Genomic DNA, 20,561 nt, shown 5'->3' with positions numbered 1-20,561 from the left:
GGGGCTAAGAGCGGACCCCTAATAGAGGCCCATCTTGACTGGGAAGTGTTCTGAATCACCTCCAACCGTCCTCACCCGGGTCTTGGCTCCATCATACATGTCCTTAATCGCTCTAATGTAAGCTACAGGAACACCTCTAGCTCCCAAACAGCTCCATAGTACCTCCCTTGGGACTTTGTTGTAAGGCTTTTCTAGGTCAACAAACACCATGTGCAAGTCTTTCTTCTTATCCCTATACTGCTTCACCAACCTCCTCACAAGGGGAATGGCTTTTGTAGTCGAACACCCTGACATGAATCCGAACTAGTTCTCCGAAATAGACACTATCTTCCTCATCCTCGCTTCCACCAGTCTCTCCCAAACTTTCATCGTATGGCTCAACAGCTTGATAACCCATGGTTGTTGCAGTTCTGGATAACCCCTTTGTTCTTGTACAACGGGATCATGGTGCTCCGTCTCCACTCTTCAGGCATCTTCGCCGTCCTAAAAATAACATTCAACAACCGCGTAAGCCACTCCAACCCTCCCCTGCCCGCATTCTTTTAAAATTCTACAAGGATTTCGTCTGGCCCGGTCGCTCTCCCTCCGCTCATCTTACGCATAACCCCCTCGACCTCCTCAATATTGACCCGCCTACAGTACCCAAAATCGCAGCGGCTCTCTGAGAGCTCCAATTCGCCTAATAAGACGTTCCGGTTCCCCTCTTCGTTCAAGAGTTTATGAAAGTAAGTCTGCCATTTTCATCTAATATGGGCATCTTCCACCAAAACTTCGCCTCCCTCGTCTTTGATACACTTCACTTGATCCAGGTCCCGAGCCTTCCTCTCCCTCTCTTTGGCTCGCCCTGCCTTTTTCCCCAGTTCTTCATACAACCGTCCAAACGCATCAGTATTAGCCGCCGTAACCGAGCAGCCCAAAATAAGGCTCCACCACAAGTTGGAAAACTAGCTCATTCACTAATCACTGAAGGGAAAAAAATGCTCACAAATTCATACATAACAAAACCGAGCTATATCTCTACTTTAAATTATCTCATTGTCTTCCTTTTTTTAGCTCAGAAAGAAGGTTCGAAAGCAAAGAGACAGAGGGGGAGGGGGAGAGAAAATAGGGGCTTTCTTTATCTATTACTTCCCATACTAATACTCCTATGACCTTGCGGCCATAGAATAGAAACATGAGATTTTCGGGAGCAAAATTAACAGTTTTTAGCTATATCTGTGAGTAATATTTAAAGCACTAGTAGGAATCTCTTTGGAAATAAAATAATGATTCATTCTCTACTGCTTAATTTTACAAGTGCAGCCAAGTATCATTTTTTGATAAGGAAGTTCATGAATCTTAAAATTTGTCCCTTTTTTGATCACTAGCTAAATAATTAACCAAATTGTTTAAGACAAAAACATAAAAGAAGAAAAGAGAACTCTGTTACTCCACCATGCAGTTTAGGGCCCGTTAGGTAATATATACCATTTCATTATTTGCAAATACTCACGCATATAGTATTTGAACTTCAAATGGAATACTGAAAATACCAATTTGCTGATTTGAAGGCGAAGTGACATCCATGGCCAAACATAACTTCAACTTCCAAGCACTTTTTTTTCAGTTTCAACGTCAAATACTCTCTTTTTCAACTTCAACTGAAATATTACCTAAACAACTACTAAAACTCATAAGAAACTCTTCTGTTCTCTCCGCATAAAACAATTAAGACAAGAAAGACACTCCCAAATCTTACTTATCACATTGGTTCGTCAAGGAAAATACCATCTATGTACACAAAATTTAGCATGTATTGCATATCAGTAACCCATAAACCCAACTGACACCAAGTGACAAAAGCCAGAAGCAGCAAGTCAATTTTTACTAGAAAAGTAAATACTAAACCCGCAGGAAATGATATTACTAGGATCGAGTTAAAAACCATAACTCTTTGTGTTGCATCAATAGGAAAAAGAATCCTAAAGTTATTGATCTAGCAGCAAGACATTTAACACACTCCTGTTCTTTGAGAAAACAAGAAACCCCAATTGACATAAAGATATATCTCTCCATAAAAATAGTCCCTCTCGAATCAATATTTGGTCGCCTACTTAATAAGTCTCCATTTTAAAGCTTAAGCTGGAAAAAAAAACTATGATGAACTGACAAAAAAGGATAGAAGGTTGTGTTGGTGCCTGCAATCTAAGTTCTTCGTGAATACAAATGGCACGCTGAAGACCCAAAAACTGCTATGGTACTCTTCCCAGTCAAAAATTGCAAGCTTTGCCTCTCTTAATGGTCTTCACTACTCAAATATCAAGTATAGTCTACTGAGGATGATAAACTTAGCTAAGAAGAAGCAGTGTTATTAAAGGCGCGCTTAAGCCCTGAAGCGAGGCTCAAAGCATGTTGAGCGCTTCGCCTCGCTTTATGTGCGCTTCAGTGTCATCATCAAGGCTCTAAGACATTCTTTTCCTTGCCAATGAGCCTCTTTTGAAAACGTGACAGTAGAAAATGATATTTAACTTTATCGTAATTTCTTACAATTTCTTTGTCCATATATTTGTTATTCATGCTTATTATTAGTAGGCTTTGACCAAACATATATATATATATATATATATATATATATATATATATATATATATATATATATATATTTGTACTTTTGCACCATTGTGCCTTTTTTCATTAAAACCCACGCTTTATTTGCGCTTTGCGCTTAAAGCCCCAGGCTCACCTTAGAGATTTTTTGCGCTTTTCGCTTTTGACAACATTGAGAAGCAAAAGGTCCAACCTAGTTAGAGATCAGTTATAAAGTAAATGTTCAAAGAAAAATTCAGATCAGCTGTAGAGTTGACACATTTATTAAAGACCATTAGTTTCCAATCTCACTTATATGCGTTAAAAGTCCTAGTCTCTCCCTAAATAACTTCGAAGCAGCAATGACCGTCTAAAGAAACTCAAAGACTATGGAATATAAGAGCAAATAAAGAACATGAAACATCCAGCAATAACTTTCGATAACTAAAGCATCAGGCAATAACTTTTTTTCTGATAAGGAAAACATCAAGGAATAACTTCCACAACAACGAAGAGTAAAATGCAAATTCCAACTAGTCCTTAAGGCCTTACCTTCATTGCCATCATCAGAGGCACCATGAGCTTCCTCAACATCGTCTCCACTTTCTTCTGAGTCTGTGTTATATTCTCCTCGTTTTGTCCTAAAATTGCACCGAATTCACCCATTATCATGATATAATCCGAGTAGCTTCATGGTTCCAAAATACATGACAATAGGATCAACACGTACTACAACCATTAGAATCCTTTGCTTCAAAGATGGTTGTAGCAATGCAAAAACAATTCAGCAATCATTAAGAACTTAATAAATGGAGCGGAATCATATTGTGGATCCATATAGCTAGCCTCGACCAGTTTGTGCTTGAGGCATACTTACTGTTGACTACACACACAAGTACTGGAGACGACCCCCACCCCCACCCCCCACACAAAAAAACCCCATACTTGCACAACCTCCAGCCCACTGAAAGCAGACCATTTGTTTACAAGTATTCATATTCAATCCAATACCTACGTGTTTAACCCCTGGAAGATCCCACATGCTGATAGGCCTAGTTATTGTTGTTTTACATAGAACATAACTAATTATTTGCAAAATCATTATCCCTCATAAAAAAGACAGAGAGAGCACGAGGTCCTCATGAATCATGATGTGCAACAAGCCTAATCATTTCAGGTTGAACATACACCTCGAAGCAATAATAATCTTTCTTCATTTGTTTATCAAGCCTAATAGTTGGATAGGGTACATAGTATGAAAATCTATGAGTTCCTTCACATCAGAAAAGACTTCCTTGCATGAAGTAGTTCAAAAATGTCGACTTTGCTTTAATTTAAAGAATATAGAGCTCGGTAGTTCAACATAAAAAGCAAAACCAAATACACAAAATTAAAGTAACTAATTGACACTTCAAGAAATCATGATCACAAGTATTTAATAGATACAAGCATTTAAAACAATACTTACGAGAAGTCGCAATTTTTTTTATTACCTCAACGACTCCAACAAACTATCATACATTATTGGCTCCTTATAAGCCATAACATCTTCTTCCTCATTTTGTGCTTCCACTTCTTCCTCCGAAGCTATCTCTGAGTTTTCTTCTCCTGAATCATCTATTAACCACCACCCACCCCAAAAATAATAAAAAAATAAAAAAAATGGGAACTTTTGGCAAATAACAGAACACAAACAAAGGAAAAATCGTTTTTATTTTTTTATTACACTAGTTATCCCATTCCATCTATGGCTACTATTATTAGGCCAGCAGTTTCTTCACGATCATTTTCAATTATAACTTTTTAAATATTTCTAATATTTCGAAACTAACTTCAATATTATTTCCAAAACTTCAACTTGTCACAAGGTGGATCCAAGATTTGAACTTTATGGGTTCGGGATGCCACTGAACCCACTGACCAATTGAGTTATTGAGTTAGAAATTTAATATTTGTACATATTTAGTAGATTGCACATATAAACAATTTGAGTCAAAGCTACAAGGTTCAGCTTAACCCATAGCTTATATTTTCCATCCGCTCCCCGTCACCAGGGGCGGCTTCACGAAATTGGTGACCTAATGCTAAACCTCGATAAGAAGCCATAAATTTGTTTACTAAATTCTATACGTATATATGTATTTGATTTTTATTTTTATTTTTATTTTTTAGGCAAAAATCCCTTACCAACAAGCCAAATTTTTATCCATCGAAATTTTTGAAACTGACTAAAAAGGAAAGAATGTCACATAAATTGGCACGGAGGGAGTAAGACTTTTGGGGTGTCCAATTTTTGGGGCCTAACACATTTGCTTTCCCATTGAGCCGGCCCTACAACGGTCACTAGTAGTACCACTACACTAACACTAATTATTCCTTAGTAACATTGTTTACAATATACTGTAAATATATATATATATATATATATATATATATATATATATATATATATATATATATTATTTAGAAAACTATATTGAAATCAGCATTATGGTATGAATGAGTTTACCAGAGGCACTTGGAGAGGGGTTTCTATTGAGCTTTTCTTCTCTACTACAACGACTATTTTTCTTCACATTCTGACACTTCGCTGAAGGCTTCTCTTCATACCTTTCCACACACAAAAGAAAGAAAGAAACAAAACAGATAAGTAAAAGCCAGTGTTTTGGACGGCGCGCGGCGACAAAAGGCGACAACGGCTTGCCTCGCCTTAAGGCGAGGCGAGCGGCGAGGCGCTCGCCTTTTTGAAGTGCGGCGCCAATAAATAACAATAAATTAAAATATTTAATTGCATATATAAATAATCAAAATCTCACTAGCAATAACATATTAGCAAATATTTCAATTAAAAAAATAATAGTAGATAGTAGATTCTAAAAGTTTAGAACTTGAATGAGTCAATGACTCAATAATTATTGAACAGAAAAAACAGAGGAGAAAATACAGTCACTGCCTCACTGGCAGTTGAGAAAAAAAAAACAGAGGAGAAAATAGAAAAAGAAAAAAAAACAGAGTAGAAAAAGAAGAAGAGAATAAAAGGAGGGAAAAAAAATTGCAGAAGTCGCCGGAAATAGAGGAGTCGTCGCCAGAAAAAAAAAAAAAAAGAACGGGAGAAGAAGCAGAAGAAGAAAACAGAGGAGGAAGAAAGAAGAAGAAGAAGAAGAAGAAGAAGAAGAAGAAGAAGAAGAAGAAGAAGAAGAAGAAGAAGAAGGAGGAGAAAGAGAGCGTATTTGAAAAGCTTGAAGGAGAAGAGAGGCAAAAAAAGCCCTAGCAGCTGTTTTCATTTAAGTCTTCAACTTTTAATTGCCTTTAAAAAAAAAAAAATACCCAGTGTCGCCTCACCACAAGTGGCGCCCGGCCTCGGCGCCATTAGCGCCTTTGGCTCGCCTTTTGAAGGTGAGCTCGCCACAGCCCTAAAAGGCGGCATCGCCATGCCTCTCGCCTTTGGCGAGATGGCGGTTCACAACACTGGTAAAAGCTGATTGCAACAAAGAATCTGATTTTGATTTTAAAGTGAAAGAGAAAGAAATAAAAAAGAACCTCGTTTTCTGCCAAATCGTTGGTTGCCCACTATGTTGCAATTCAGTGACCAAAAGGGTTTTTTCCAGGGGTTTTGAGAGAGGGTTTAAGGATGTTGAATTTTTTTGAAATGGACTTCAATTGGGTTGGGCGTGTTAGAGATGACTCGGGTCGGGTCGGGGAATGCGGGTGTGGGCGGGTTAAGAGAGGTGTCCGAATTGGCTTATTTTAAGATATTTGTTTTAAAATTGAAAGATAAAGTTATTAAATTTGATTTGAAAGATATGCACAAACAACATTAAATTCAAAATCACACTTTGTTCAGATTCAAAATTTATAAATAACTTAACAAGTAAAGAGATTACAAAAAGTGTGATATACACTGCACATTCATGAAATTGCACAGCCATTGATATACCTAATATGCACAATATTTTCTTTATAAAGATCAAACCGTGTGGTGTGGATGAAGTGATAAAAACATTTTGATTTTATTGGAGGATAAAATGGTGCAGATTGTGTTGGAGATATTATTTTGAATTGTAACAGAAATATTGAATTGATAAATAAAAGATAAAGTTTAAAATTTGAATTTCATTTTTAAATTGGATAAACTAACGAAATTTCCCAATTGGAAAATAACCTACGTTATTTACTAATTTACCAAAGATAACATTATTGAAGTCTACTTTATTTGCTATTCTGTTTTGACTTTTTAATAAAAAAAAAATAGTTGATCCATATCCGACTTGAAAAATGAAGATTTTTTAAATTTTAAATACATGAGGGGTATATGACTGATGACTGATAACTGATAAGCTTTTATAATATCTCAAGAATCCATTGATTAATAAATCTTGCATATTATTCAATAACTAGTTTTCGTACCCGCGCGATGCAAGGCGGCCAATATCAAAGAAAATTAATCGTGAAAAATTATTTCTTGTTATTTGATATGATAGTTTTTTGTCATATCGCATTTACATATTTAAAATCAATAAACTTGTGAGATATTAAGTATAACTATTAATATACTAAATTTAACGTTATCAATGATGTATACTCAAACAAAAAAAACTATATTGAAAATTTAAATTGACACTTAATATCATATCACGATTGCAACTACTTTAGATATTTTGATATGAAAACAAAAAAGAAATATTGCTATAACATCCCATTGACATAATTAAAAGGAGTTCTGATATTAAAAATAATTGTTAATTAGTCAACTTTGATATTTATTTGTTTAATCCTTTAAGACATAATGACATAATTTTTATCTTCTAATTCAAATTTAAAATAATATTTCAATACAATTTTTTAAAAATATCATACTTAATTTTAAAACTTTATGTTTTAATTACAATTCAAAAACTATCACGTTTTTGTGTCAAAATTGAAAGATTGTATTTAACCAAGTAAAATTTGTACACAACCTGCTCTTTGGATATGTCACCTTCTATTATTAGCTCGTCCCTCGATTTAATATCTTCACTACCTATTCTCCTTTTAATATTGGGATAATTTAAGAGAGAACACTTTTAAAATTTTCTTTCTTAACACAAACCTCTCTAGTGGTTGCAATAGTATATTTATCTCACTTGATTTCTTTATGACACTTACCCCATTTTAATGTTCAAATTTGTCACATAATATTTGAATAATTTTAAAATAAAAATGTTGGATTGTGTAACAAAGAAAGCTATATAGCCAAAAGAAAAATGTCATCCAGTAGAATGATATATTAAAATACGGAAAGATGATACATGCAAACTCCAACACAATCTAAACAAAAACCTTTAGGATAATTGAATTCTTTTTTTATGTGAAACTTGTTATGTTTCAAAAATTACAAATAGTGAACAAACAAATATATTCTAGGTTATCGTACCTAATTAATATTTTGACTATTCTCCATTTGTGATTCTAGTTCAGTAAATATATATCTCCACCTACATATAATTGCAATACATTTTACATAAGTAAAAGAGAACTAATATGACAGTAAAAAAAAATATGAAAGTTTTTGCATCATTAAAATCTTGCATCATTAAAAGTCAGACACTTAAGAGAAAGTGGAATTCAAAGAATGAAGAGAAGGCGAGGAATGTACCAATTAAATCCTGTAAATAGAGGACATATCATATTCAAATGTATCGATATCCTCACATTATCTTTATCCTCATACAAATTTAATTCAAAAACTTTATCTTTCACAATTTGTTTTCTAATTCAAATTTCAAAGATTTAATCTTTCAATTGAAATTCAATAAAATGTATTGATGTATCCCAATTTTTTTTATTCTTAACGTTATAAATATTCCTTTAAAATTACCAAAATATTACTTCGTTGATACCAAATAAATTTTAGATATGTGACTTTGGTGATACAAAATAAATTAAAGCTTATCTTTAAAATATTATTGTAAAAAAGTGCAAAATAGGGAACTTAAAGAATAAATTCTTTATATGATTTTATAAATTAATTCTCTAATTAATACATAATATTGTATAAATTAATATTTCTATTAAATATAAATATGCCAAGGAACCTAACTACTTTAAAAAGTTGATGATCCGTCTAATATTTATTTATATAATTATTTTACCTAGCCACAAATGTAATAATTTATTTAAAAGAAGCCTCATCTCCTTCTCATAGTTGATATCATTCAAAATCCAATTACAACTAAAAAAACGTATCTAGTTAATTTTGAAGTTAGAAAGGTAAAACAGATACATATAATCATAACAACCACATAAAGTATTCCAAAGAGAGAAAAATAAAAGCAAACAAAATGCCAAATAAATTCTTATAAATTCAAAATACATTCATTCATTCCTTGCACGAATGATTTGGTAAAACTCTTGTACATATTTCGTCTATCTGTTGCGTTTGTGAGATATTTGTATACATCATTGAAACTTCAGATATCTTAATTACATCTGTGACAAAAGATAAATGTGTAATGTTATTGTAAACAAAAACTTAAACTTCAAGTTTGACGTAAGAATTCCACAATTGTAGATTGTTTCAAGAATTCCAGTCTGATATCTTAGTGATAATATAACGCTTGAATTGACAAAGAATTTTGTCCAAACTTTCAGCAAAAGGGAATTCAATAGTCTTTCCCTTCAAGGCTGTCTAAGAGGTAATTGACTCTTAACAATAGCTTTTTATATTTATACTTAATATATTTCTTACAAAATATTATTACACAATCTTTGAGTATGACTGTTAATATAGAGGTAATTCTACAAAGAGTGTACCGCTATAATGAATGGCACTATTGTTATAGTTAGAATGTTGTTATAGAGACGTAAAATATAACATGAAAAATTTGCTTCGAAGAAAATCAGGCTATTATAGTGAAACGTTGTTATAACGAATGACAATAATAGAGAGTTTTGACCATATGTAATCAAAAGTTATGTTATATTTTGATCTTTCTCTTGGGATATTTGGAAGAGAAAAGTAGTAGTTTATGACTTTATTCTAACCATCAACTGCTCAAGGGAGACTAATAGTGTTTACCACGGTTAAAGTGCTCTAGTTAATACACTAAATCTGGTACATTAAAATATTAAAAGATACGTGCATCTCTTTTGTATTTTTATCATACTTTCAGTTTTACAGTTCCTTTGATTTTTCATCATCATTGAAACAAGCAGGCACGGGAAACAATTTCACTACAATGGTTTCCACAATAATGCACTACATATTGACATAGAAACAATGGTTTCAATAATTAACCACAATAAACTTCAGTGCATATATTACTGAACCGCTCACAAACATCATTCCTGCTAAATTCTAAGGGGAAAAAAATCAGAATTTTAACACAGTAGCGGATTTAGGATTTTCACTCAGAGTGTTCGAAAAAATAATTGAACCTAAATATACACTGTAATATATGTTCAGGGTGTTCAAAAGTTAATATATGTACATAAACACATAAAATTTACCCTAGATATACACTGTAATTTTTTGTTCAGGGTGTTCGGGTGAACACCCTAGGCTCTTGGTACATCCGCCCCTGACAGTAACTAATATTTTTTTTTTTTTGCCATTAATTACAGAGTAATCTAGGGGAAATACTTGAGGGAAACGTTTCCTTCAGTACAATAGCTGTAAACCATGTACTTCTTTTGCACCCATTTGATCCTTGCTTGGCTAGATTTCTCCAGAGCTTGGATAATTGAATCCTTGGATAAATCTGGCCAACAAGGATCAAACGGGATGCATACATCATACTTGCATCTCATGCTCACGAAAAATAGGATATACGCATCACGAAAACGTTTGACGCACATTTTGTTAAATATTCTTGAGATCTAGAATTAGTTCACGTAAGATTAGTGACATTTTTCATTTAACTAAATTCTTATATCTCTTGGGAGAAAAAACAAATAAAAAGTATGCTTACATGATGCTTCGAGGATTCCAAAGAATAGAGTAGGTATGGAAATACTTAGTGGGGTCAAACCAAAGATAAAATTGTTGCTCCCTGTCTCCCTTGCCTTGTGTGTACACAATTGTGTGAAGAATAGTGCACTGAAGATGGTCCACTGAAACTCAAAGTGTACTGAAGATGGTCTCACTTGCGCTGCCAAGAAACTCAAAGTCAATCTCTTCATGAGTTGGTCCCACTGAAGATAACTGCATTTTTCATTCACCATTGAGACAGATTATAAATACTGTTTGTATAGTTTTCAAATTTGAAAATTTTATTTTAAAATATTTGAAGAATCTACATTCAAATTCATAGTCAAAATTAAGTATTTCGACCCTCGTACTCCGAACTACTTAACATAATTTGGGATACGGGGAGTACTAGGTTCTAACAGTTTAAATTATTGTTGTCATGTCTAAAATTTACACTATTAGACTTAGTGTTAGTGCATATAACGTAAATTCATATTATAATAAGTTTATATCTGTAAACTCCACACCATTACATTACTTAAGATACAACTAAAGGCTACCGTCCATGAAAAGTATGAATTAAGTAGCAACAAGGGCGGCTCAATGGAATTGATGGCCTAAAGCCAAAGCATAATAAAAGGTCTCAAGTATTTTCAATAAAAACAAGTGTCACACCTGCATCTCGTGCACTACACGTCCATCTTGTGCACCGCTCGTGCATCCCGGGCGCTGCATGTACACCTCATCTAAGCTAATTAGTAGCATAAAAAATCATGATCCAAAATCGATCGATTAAAGGCTTAGAACTCAAAAGTAGTTGCATCAAAAATATTCTATTGATATAAGTATCAGATCATGAGCTACTATATGTATTTATTAGACATGATTATATTAACTTACATAGTATGTAGTTATTGTACCTGCAGAATTGCCAGGGACAAGCTTGATCTTCATTTCAATTTTCCCAAACATGTACTGTCTTTTTGACCAAATTCTAGAGCGTGAATTATTATCAAGAGACAGTGTGAGTAGTTGCCCATTGTCCAATATCTTAACTAGGTCATAGCCCCACGTAATATCTAATTCATGGTCGAAACGTCCGGCTAAAGATACGACCACCACCAAAGAACTGATCATGATCAGAAGCAAGAAAGAAATTATAGATGAAGTTTTCATCATGGCGTGTTTGATAGGGTTTTGAAACTTTTAAAGAAGCGAGTGTACTTTGTGTTTGAATGGTTAGAGCCTTAGAGGCGTTATATATATAGTGTTGGGGTCAATGATAGGGTAGACTAGGAAACATAAGGAGACTGGAAGAGTTTGAAGAGCAGATAGGGGGGAATAGGATTACGGAGGTGCCTCTAAAAAAATGTAAAAGAGAATGAAAATAAAAACTGAAAATTAGAATGCTTTAAAAAACCTTCCCCTGTTGGTGGATATTAGTTAAACTCGTGATAAGATACTTTGACGGAGATTTTTAAACATGATCCTCTGGTCTTATAACCTCACATTATATTATAAGTTTATTTTTTCAATTGCAATTTTACCATTTAAATGTATGTATGTAAGCATGTAATACATTTAGGACTACTACTTAATTTTATTAGAATGGATGAGCTAATTTTATTCTAATTCTAAATATATTTTCTATGGATAATCAACAACTCTCCACTTACAATTAAATATAAAGACAGTAATTATTTTAGTTATCAACACTTCTTGCATGATGAAGTCATCAATGGTTAAAAAACTATACATAAATATAATCACACTACACTAGCTCAAAAAGAAAAGGGGAAAAAAAAAACAATTGAAGGTCATAACTAAGAAGAAATATTAATATTCAGCTCTGGTGTTGCTTTCATACAGATTGAAAGTGGCTAGGAGATATTAATAACGATGAAGGGGATAATTAATTAATCATTTTATTAAGGGATAATTAATTAATCATTTTATTAAGAGACAGACTGAGACATTAAAGAAAATTGTCCTACATATATTATTGGAAATCCGACTTAACTGCAAACCCATCCAAATTAATGGAAGATAAGAATCTAATAAACCTGTTTGGACTTTTTGGATGAATTACTATTTGCTCTTCCTCAAGTACTTTACTGTAACTTTATAGTTTTACAACTTGTATTCCATTCTATCAACCACACCCATAGTTACCTAGAAGTATGTTTTGCCCGCAATACTACATAAATAGTTGGTGAACCTCAGTTTCCAGACACGACCTCCTCTTTTTACATGTTTCATTGGCATAAAGTTACATTTTATGTTTCTGGAATTTGAATAATGTTTGCTAATATTACAATTTTAAAAGAAAACAAAATTGATTGAGCAACATTGCTCATAAAAATATGTTAGTTACGATATTGAAAGCAAGAACCATCTATTTTTTTTTCTTTCTTTTTTCCCTTGGGTAAGTGAAGGCAAGAAGCCATTCCTTGAGCTGCAGAAACAGTTGCACGCATTTGAGAGGCCAAACACTTCTCCGTTGAAATTTTTTGTGAGTTTCCTTTTAACAGAAGACAAAAACACCCTTGTCCGACGTGACCATCCTTTTCGAAGCAGCAGTACCAACAATCCTCTCGAGCTGAATTCATCGGAGAGTAGATTATGCGGTAAGAACACTACAAAGGAAATCAAACACTTGCATAGAGGAAAAGGTTGAAGAATCGTGAGAGCAAGATATGAACTCATAATTGTATATGAGGAATTTGAAGCCTTACCCGAAGCTGGTCAAAGCGAGAAAATAGAACAGTGCAAGCAGACCCTTGTAGCATATTTACAACCTGCAGGAGAAATGAAAAGGATAACTTGGTAAGACTTGCGGTCGTGTGAACCGCCATATAATCCCAATAGGATAGTGCAGTAGAGATGATCACCTCTGGGTAAAATTCTTTCCGCTCTGGAAGTGAATAAATGATCAAGTTCTGAATGCCACGTATCTAATTCCCAGGACAAGTCGAACACATAAAAAGTTATTATTATTATGCAAACATTAAATAAAGAAGGCTGATAATATCTTTTAGAGGAATCTAAGGATATATACGACTAATAATCGTGAAAGAAGGCAAGATCAATACCAATATTAACTACCAAATGGCTGTGTAATTGAGACGAAAGTTGGCAACTACTGGACGATATTGTTACATATGTTACTATGAATATAGGAAAATTAAAAAATAATAACAATGACAAACCAGAAAACCGAGTCCATCATATTCAGCTACCAGATATCAAGAAATTACAATCCTTCACGAGACTATGCTGTAGCTCAATCTTACAAGTTTTTCTATTTCATTCCTTCTTTCGGGATGAGGTAGATTAGTTACCATGAATCTAAGTTAAGAAATGTTCTTAGAATAATCCCGTAGTGCTATTTTGTGAGTGGATATCACCTTGATCATGCTCCTCTAAGCTCATTCATAGAATTTTTATTTTTTTTTGAGAATGGTAACAGATTCATAGAAAAACTTTCATGAAACAGATCTATCAGCTGAAAGAAATCACTTCCAATTGGCAAAAAACAAACTAAGGACGAGTATTCTCTATCCCATTTGACAGAGATTTAGAGATTGTTCATGTCAGACTGATGAAGCCAGGAATAACTATTAAGAAAAAATTGTATAAGCTGATTGAAATTCCCAGTTACAGTGCCGCAGACTATCTACAAGTTACTCTGCAGAATCAGATACACAATATATAGAGATTAAAAGCATTCAACATCATCACATGGCAAATGCCAGAGCATTCTTGTAAGCAGGAAAAAGAGTAGAGAAAGTAAGGCAGCGTGAATAGCACTCAAGAGAGAGGAACCTTATATCGGTGATAGAAGTGAGCTCTTTCAGTGTAAAGCATGAATTTCTTCTTTCCATCGAAAAACCTCCCTCGTGCGCGAGATATATCACTCTGCTCGGTGTACCTAGAAACAAAGGCAAACAACTGAACCTTAAACCAGAACAGCATACTCATTGGATCACAAAATTTGATTTTATATACAGAAATGCAAAGAATTCTGAACACAAGATTGTTACTCACTCTCCCAGTAGACAAAAGGATGCCTCTTGTGACTTCAAAAAGTTCCTTACTCGGATAAACTCAAAGTAAGAACTAATAAATAGCATTATACCACCCTGCAGAACACACAAAAAAAATGAGTTAAAGGAAAGACAATCACTCATACAGCTGAATGCTTAGGAAAAATGAATTTGTTTCTCGAGCTCAGGTGAACATACCTCAATGGAATCCTTTATCTTGGGGAACACCTGGAATAACAGACTTCATCAGAGTAGATTTGACCAGATATCAATAGCAATTGTAAGACCAACTGATTTGGTGGTGATATTAACTTTACAAGATCACTAGATGCTCAAATTCTTTTACATGTACAGAACAAGAACAAATGTAAAATCCCATAACTAATGAGTAAATGAAAATTACTGAAAAAAGAAGACTTGGTATGTCTTTACATCGAATAAAATAGCACAAATGCAGGTCATAAATAGCTCAGGAAACAATAAAAGAAACGGGAGACAACAAGATTGAATTGGATAAGATCTTAGTCTAGATGCACCACCAGATATGAAATTTAAACAAAGATTAGGGGTAGTGCCTTAAACAATATTTTAATATAGACAAGAAAAATGATTAGAGTATCAGATTGCAAAATATCATTCATGCAGATACATGCCCATCTGGGAGGCAGAGAATCAAGTTGCTATCGACTTATCTCTAGCTTCATCACCAAAAAGGAAAACGAGTTGCATTTATGATATAAAATAATGTGATAAAATACAAGATCTAAGAAAATTAGAGCCTAAAGGATGAACCATTTGGCAGCTCTATAACAGCAGAAATAATGGAGGGTTAGACTGGATCAGGCAATGGGAAACTGTGCCCAAGTTAACTTGAAAAAATGTGATCATACAATTTAGGTGCTATTTGATTTGGATTTTATAGAGGTTATTTCTTATTATTCAGATTACTGATTACCCGATTAGATCGACATACTCACTTCCTTTGGAGTATTTTTACCGGCACTTCCATTTTTTTTCCATTTTATTTTTTGGTGGGGTGGGGGGTTTACAACAACCAAGCAATGAGTTTGATTAAGGAAAGGCTTTGATAAAACAATTGATTAAAGAAGGTGAAGAAAACAAGCAGGAATTATGACCCTGAAGCCTAGTAATGAGGGTATCATTTTTAACATTTTTTTTTTTTTTTGCCATAGTAAAGGTGATATCATTTTTTAACATTTTTATTGTCTGGGAAATACATTCCTTCTTGTTAAAGGTGAAGGAGCAGCAAGTTCTTTGTCTGAGCTTCTGGAAAGATATCACAACAACCAGGGGCGGATTTACCTTGAGTGAAAGGATGTGACGTCACACTACTTCCTCGGAAAATTTTATTACAAGTATATATACATACACACTCTCACATAAGAAAATGAATATACAGAATAAAAATGACAGCTATACAGCAAGCCCCAAATAGCATAATGGTCAGGCACCTCATTTTCTGAGTTGTGGGATCTAACTGTTAATGTCTTCTAACTGAAAAACAATTATCTCATACCTTTTTTTTTTTTAATAAGGAACAATTATCTCATATATATGGGAAAAAATTCAGCAAACATAAAATGCTAATTTTTAAGTACTCATCATCCTCTGTAAAATTGCAATTTCTGCACATTATTTTTGTTCTTTTATAATGTGATATTTTTACAACTTGTTAACTTTTTCAGTTGTGACACCGCTTATGAAAAATTCCGCGTATGCCATTGACCACAACTATTTAAGCCAGTCATCATGAAGATAAATGATCAATTGTGCAGAAGAATAACAAACCTTTTTTGTGAAATAATCAAACCGAGCATCATCAGCATCTTCTGCAGTCTTTACATCAAATCGCTCATAAATCTGCAAGTTCGAGAAATAGCCAAAAACCATAAGAGGAGAAGGGAATCTATAGTACTTCCACAGGTACATGATGAATCAAATACATGTAAGCAGTTACCAAACAAAACAGAAGCCAGACAAAATTCAAACTTAAAAATGCATGAAGCATACAAATAATGATGCAGATCCTGTGCTTAAACAACTTTACCGCAAACTGTTAAGCCATAATTAGATAAGCAAAAATATTCCCTCCCTAACTTTTCCAGCTTTTCGATTAGGTGGTCACAAAAAGAGCCAACTTATGGTAAGCCATTTCGATACTCGTAAGTTTGTGTCAAACGTCACGTGTGAAATAACTGGCAACACGACGACAGGTGCTGCACGATATAAATGTCCCACATGAATTGCATTAGGTCTTCCAAATGGATTTAATTTGATCAGTCTCAAAATCAGGAAGGAGTTGAAACATCGTCTTCATATTTCTTGCTTTTATCAAGCTTAAGTTAGACATGTAGAGAAGGATCTTATGACACCGGTGAGTGGTGACTGCCTGTTTACCTAGTATCTGGTATTAGGACTAATTGGTTTTGAATGAGAGAGAGGTTCTATGGAGATGCTTGAAGGCTAAAGGTGTACCTGTGATGTACACTAGAGCGATAAAGGACATGTATGATGGAGCCAAGACCAGGGTAAGGACAGTAGGAGGAGACTCGGAGCACTTCCCTGCATCAGGGATCAGCTCTTAGCCCGTTTTTATTTGCCTTGGTGATGGATGGATTGACGCGACAAATACAAGGTGAGGTGCCTTGGTGTATGTTGTTCTCGGATCACACAGTCTTGATTGACGAGACTCGCAGCGGAGTTAACGCTAAGTTGGAGGGTTGGAGACAGACGTTGGAGTCCAAAGGATTTAAGTTGAGTAGGACCAACACAAAGTACTTGGAGTGCAGGTTCAGTGGCGTACCACATGAGGCTGACGAGAAAGTGAGGCTTGGTACCCAGGCCATCCAAAAGAAAAAAAGTTTCAAGTATCTTGGGTCTATTTTACAGGGAGATAGGGATATCGACAATGATGTTGCACATCGTATTGGTGCAGTGTGGATGAAATGGAGGCTCACTTCTGGAGTGTTGTGTGACAAGAAATTGCCACCAAAACTTAAAGGCAAGTTCTACAAAGTGGTGGTTAGACCGACTTTGTTGTATGGGGCGGAGTGTTGGTCAGTCAAGAACTCTCACGTTCAGAAGATGAAAGTCGCGAAAATGCGAATGCTACAGTGGATTTGTGGGCACACTAGGAGGAATAGGATTAAGAATGAAAATATCCAGGACAAGGTGGGAGTGGCATCGGTGGAGGACAAGATGCGAGAAGCGAGGCTGAGATGGTATGGACATGTGAAGAGGAGAGACGCAGATGCCCCAGTGCGGAGGTGTGAGAGGTTGGCTATGGACTGTTTCAGGAGAGGTAGAGGTAGGCCAAAGAAGATTAGATAGGACATGGCGCAATTTTAGCTTACCGAGGACATGATCTTAGATAGGAGGTTGTGGAGGACCCAGATTAGGATAGAAGGCTAGGAGGTAATCTCGTTTTTTCTCTCGTCCTAGTAGTTGTAGTTTTGCTCATTCGTGTATTGTCATTTGATCTCTGCTTATATTTGTTGGGTCTTGCACTTCGATCATCTTATTTATCTATGGTAGCTACGGCTCCTTTCTTTCCAGACTGTTGTATTATGACTTTCTCGCTTTAATCCTCGTTTTCATATTGTTTTGATATGCTTGTCCCTATCTGACCTTTTGTCTTGTTCTCTCTTGAGCCGAGGGTCTTTCAGAAACAGCCTCCCTCCCTTTCAAGGTGGGGGTAAGGTCTGCGTACACTCTACCCCCACCAGACCCCACATTGTGGGATTCTACTTGGTATGTTGTTGTTGGTTTTGAATGAAAGCAAGTGTCATGGGGAACACAGTTTGAACATGCTATTGGAGTAGGCACTGACTCTAGGTTCACTTCTCACCACCATTCATTTTCAAATAGTATGTCCATGTGTTTGGCCAAGAAAAACAATTCGACTGGAGGGAAGAGGTAGTGTTTAACACATAAAATAAGCATAAGTATCTTAGACCTATTAAACTAAATTTTAGATGAGGTGGTCATAATATCAACAAAATCAAAAAATGGCATAACTACAGACCCAAAACTCGATGTATTCCTTGTGATAAACTCAAATTTTTACAGTGGAAATTGGTCGGGTTCATGCTAAATTATTAAATATAACTATAAGATCATTATTTTGTTACTCACCTGCCGTATTTGAAGTACTACCTTTGGTAAAACACCTTTAGACTCGCTTGCCAATTTGACCTGAAAATACAGCATTTAAATAAGCAATATCGCTCTTTTCTAAGCATTCTCAGATTTTAAACATGCTGAAATTTCATATTAATGTATTAAGACAGCACAGAGGATATTTCTAGCAACTTTTTCTTATTTTATGCTGAATTTTCGAAGAACAAGAGACTGGGAATTTCAAGGTAATGTATGCAACCCTTCAAAACTCAAATAAAGTAAGAACGACATATTAAACTCACATTAAACTGTTCATCTCCCACTAATTAGAAAATGTTGTATAATGGAAATTTCTTCATCATTTTGCATAAGTTAAGGCACATACATCGTCTTCATAGAACAATGTTAGTGTAATGAGGAATAAAAAATCAAGAGGATGTTTCAATTACATAGATAAAGGAAAAAACTAACTAAAATTACAGCTTCAAAGTGCCCTCAGGGTTTTGGTCTAGTGATAAGAGCGCAGTGAGTCATGTGTGGTTAACACACTTCACCGGTTTGGAGCCTGCTACAGACAAGCCCGCTATTTAAGGGTAAAGAGTAGAGGGTTAGGTTCATTATCCACCGAGTTTTGAACTGTGCATCACTGGTCCTCGAGGATTTCTCGGTTATCAAATATTACAGCTTTCAAAGTATAGCTGCAAATCACCAGTTAATGGGTGATTGATTAGTCCAGCCACTTCACATTAACATGATATGACAACTTGACAAGAAGGCTACCAACGTCGTAACATTTTGGGTCTACAAATTAATTCTATCAGACTGGTCCAGTAATTTGCTTTAACTAGTGGACCTATAATTTGGACCCTTTTTTCTTTTGTACATCAAAGTTAATTTGTGCCCTTCTGAAAAGCATATACCTCTCTTTTGCGCTAGATGCTCAAACTATGCCCAAAATACTCATTCCCCCCAGCCACCAACTTATGATACACCAAACACAAGGAGGTAATAACCAAGGAAAAGGGGATAACTAAGAACTGTAAAAAAGTAACAACATAACACTCTAAACCAGGAACAGAGCTCCAGGTAGAAACACAACATAATCATGTCAAGGGTTATTACTATCCGAAAGATTCCAATCATTGACACCAGAGAGGAGAGCAAAATGGACAGACCTTTCCTTCGTGGTTGAGGCAATGATGGTTGAATAACCCATTGATGTCTGCATAGGACAGAAAAATACTTTAGCTCTTAGGCCCTAATTATAAAGACAATTATCAAGAATGACACCAGAATTTAAAAATTATAGCATTAGCATTTATCTTTACAGCCTGCACACCACACAAAAGTCACGAACTTACCTGGATTTATGTGAGAAGATAATATTATTGATTGCCGGTAGAATGGCGCTTGACCGTCTAAATACCTACAAGAGACATTCACAAAACCAAATTATTAGCAAAAAACGTCTCTCATTTCAAGGGAGTGCAACATGTTCTCCATATTTATCCAATATTCGTATGGTGGCGCAATGTTTTACGTGAACCCACATTCCGAACTCACAGATCAAGCCACCTTTTTTAGCAACAAGGCAAACAGAAGAGCAGCATATGAGCATACCATTGCCTAATGCGCATAATATCTGTTCCATGCTGCTCGGAAGGTATCCGATTTAATTGTTCAACAATTGTATTCACGTGTGACCAATTCTGCGAATACAAAAAATATGAACAAAAGATAGTAAAGAGTAGACATGCATTAAATCAATCCTAGGGGTAAGGATGAACTTTCAACGTACCTGCATCAATATGACATCTGCGTGGTCAACAATTAGAACCTGCTCAAATGGTAATTATACCGTT

The 20,561-nt window shown here is 34.9% G+C and overlaps 1 protein-coding gene, 1 long non-coding RNA gene and 1 pseudogene across 2 annotated transcripts in view; all 3 read right to left on the bottom strand.

Annotated features, from left to right (window-relative positions):
* Positions 1-1,123: 1,123 nt before the first annotated feature.
* LOC132634322 (uncharacterized) lies at positions 1,124-6,311 on the bottom strand. Its single transcript, XR_009580113.1, has 5 exons — positions 6,106-6,311; positions 5,075-5,175; positions 4,059-4,182; positions 3,118-3,206; positions 1,124-1,652 (listed from the first exon to the last, which is right to left on the bottom strand). It is a non-coding gene; the product is annotated as an uncharacterized LOC132634322 (long non-coding RNA).
* A 4,145-nt stretch (positions 6,312-10,456) lies between these two features.
* On the bottom strand, positions 10,457-11,692 carry LOC132631506 (xyloglucan endotransglucosylase/hydrolase 2-like; annotated as a pseudogene).
* Positions 11,693-12,997: 1,305 nt separating this feature from the next.
* The window catches only part of LOC132631505 (protein NUCLEOLAR FACTOR 1-like), an 8,103-nt gene continuing 539 nt past the window's right edge, over positions 12,998-20,561 (bottom strand). Inside the window, exons 2-13 of the mRNA XM_060347077.1 lie at positions 20,498-20,539; positions 20,320-20,408; positions 20,061-20,125; positions 19,875-19,921; positions 18,715-18,774; positions 16,369-16,440; positions 14,758-14,787; positions 14,561-14,655; positions 14,339-14,444; positions 13,405-13,467; positions 13,249-13,311; positions 12,998-13,112 (exon numbers count right to left, since the gene is read on the bottom strand). Of these exons, the coding sequence (XP_060203060.1) occupies positions 13,038-13,112; positions 13,249-13,311; positions 13,405-13,467; positions 14,339-14,444; positions 14,561-14,655; positions 14,758-14,787; positions 16,369-16,440; positions 18,715-18,774; positions 19,875-19,921; positions 20,061-20,125; positions 20,320-20,408; positions 20,498-20,539 (807 nt within the window). The 3' untranslated portion in view covers positions 12,998-13,037. The remainder of the gene's footprint in view (positions 13,113-13,248; positions 13,312-13,404; positions 13,468-14,338; positions 14,445-14,560; positions 14,656-14,757; positions 14,788-16,368; positions 16,441-18,714; positions 18,775-19,874; positions 19,922-20,060; positions 20,126-20,319; positions 20,409-20,497; positions 20,540-20,561) is intronic.

This window comes from Lycium barbarum, chromosome 3 (assembly GCF_019175385.1).
Source record: "Lycium barbarum isolate Lr01 chromosome 3, ASM1917538v2, whole genome shotgun sequence".
NCBI classification, from domain to species: Eukaryota; Viridiplantae; Streptophyta; class Magnoliopsida; order Solanales; family Solanaceae; genus Lycium; species Lycium barbarum.
The sequence above is the reverse complement of the archived record's forward strand: the minus strand, read 5'-3'. Positions and strand labels throughout refer to the sequence as shown.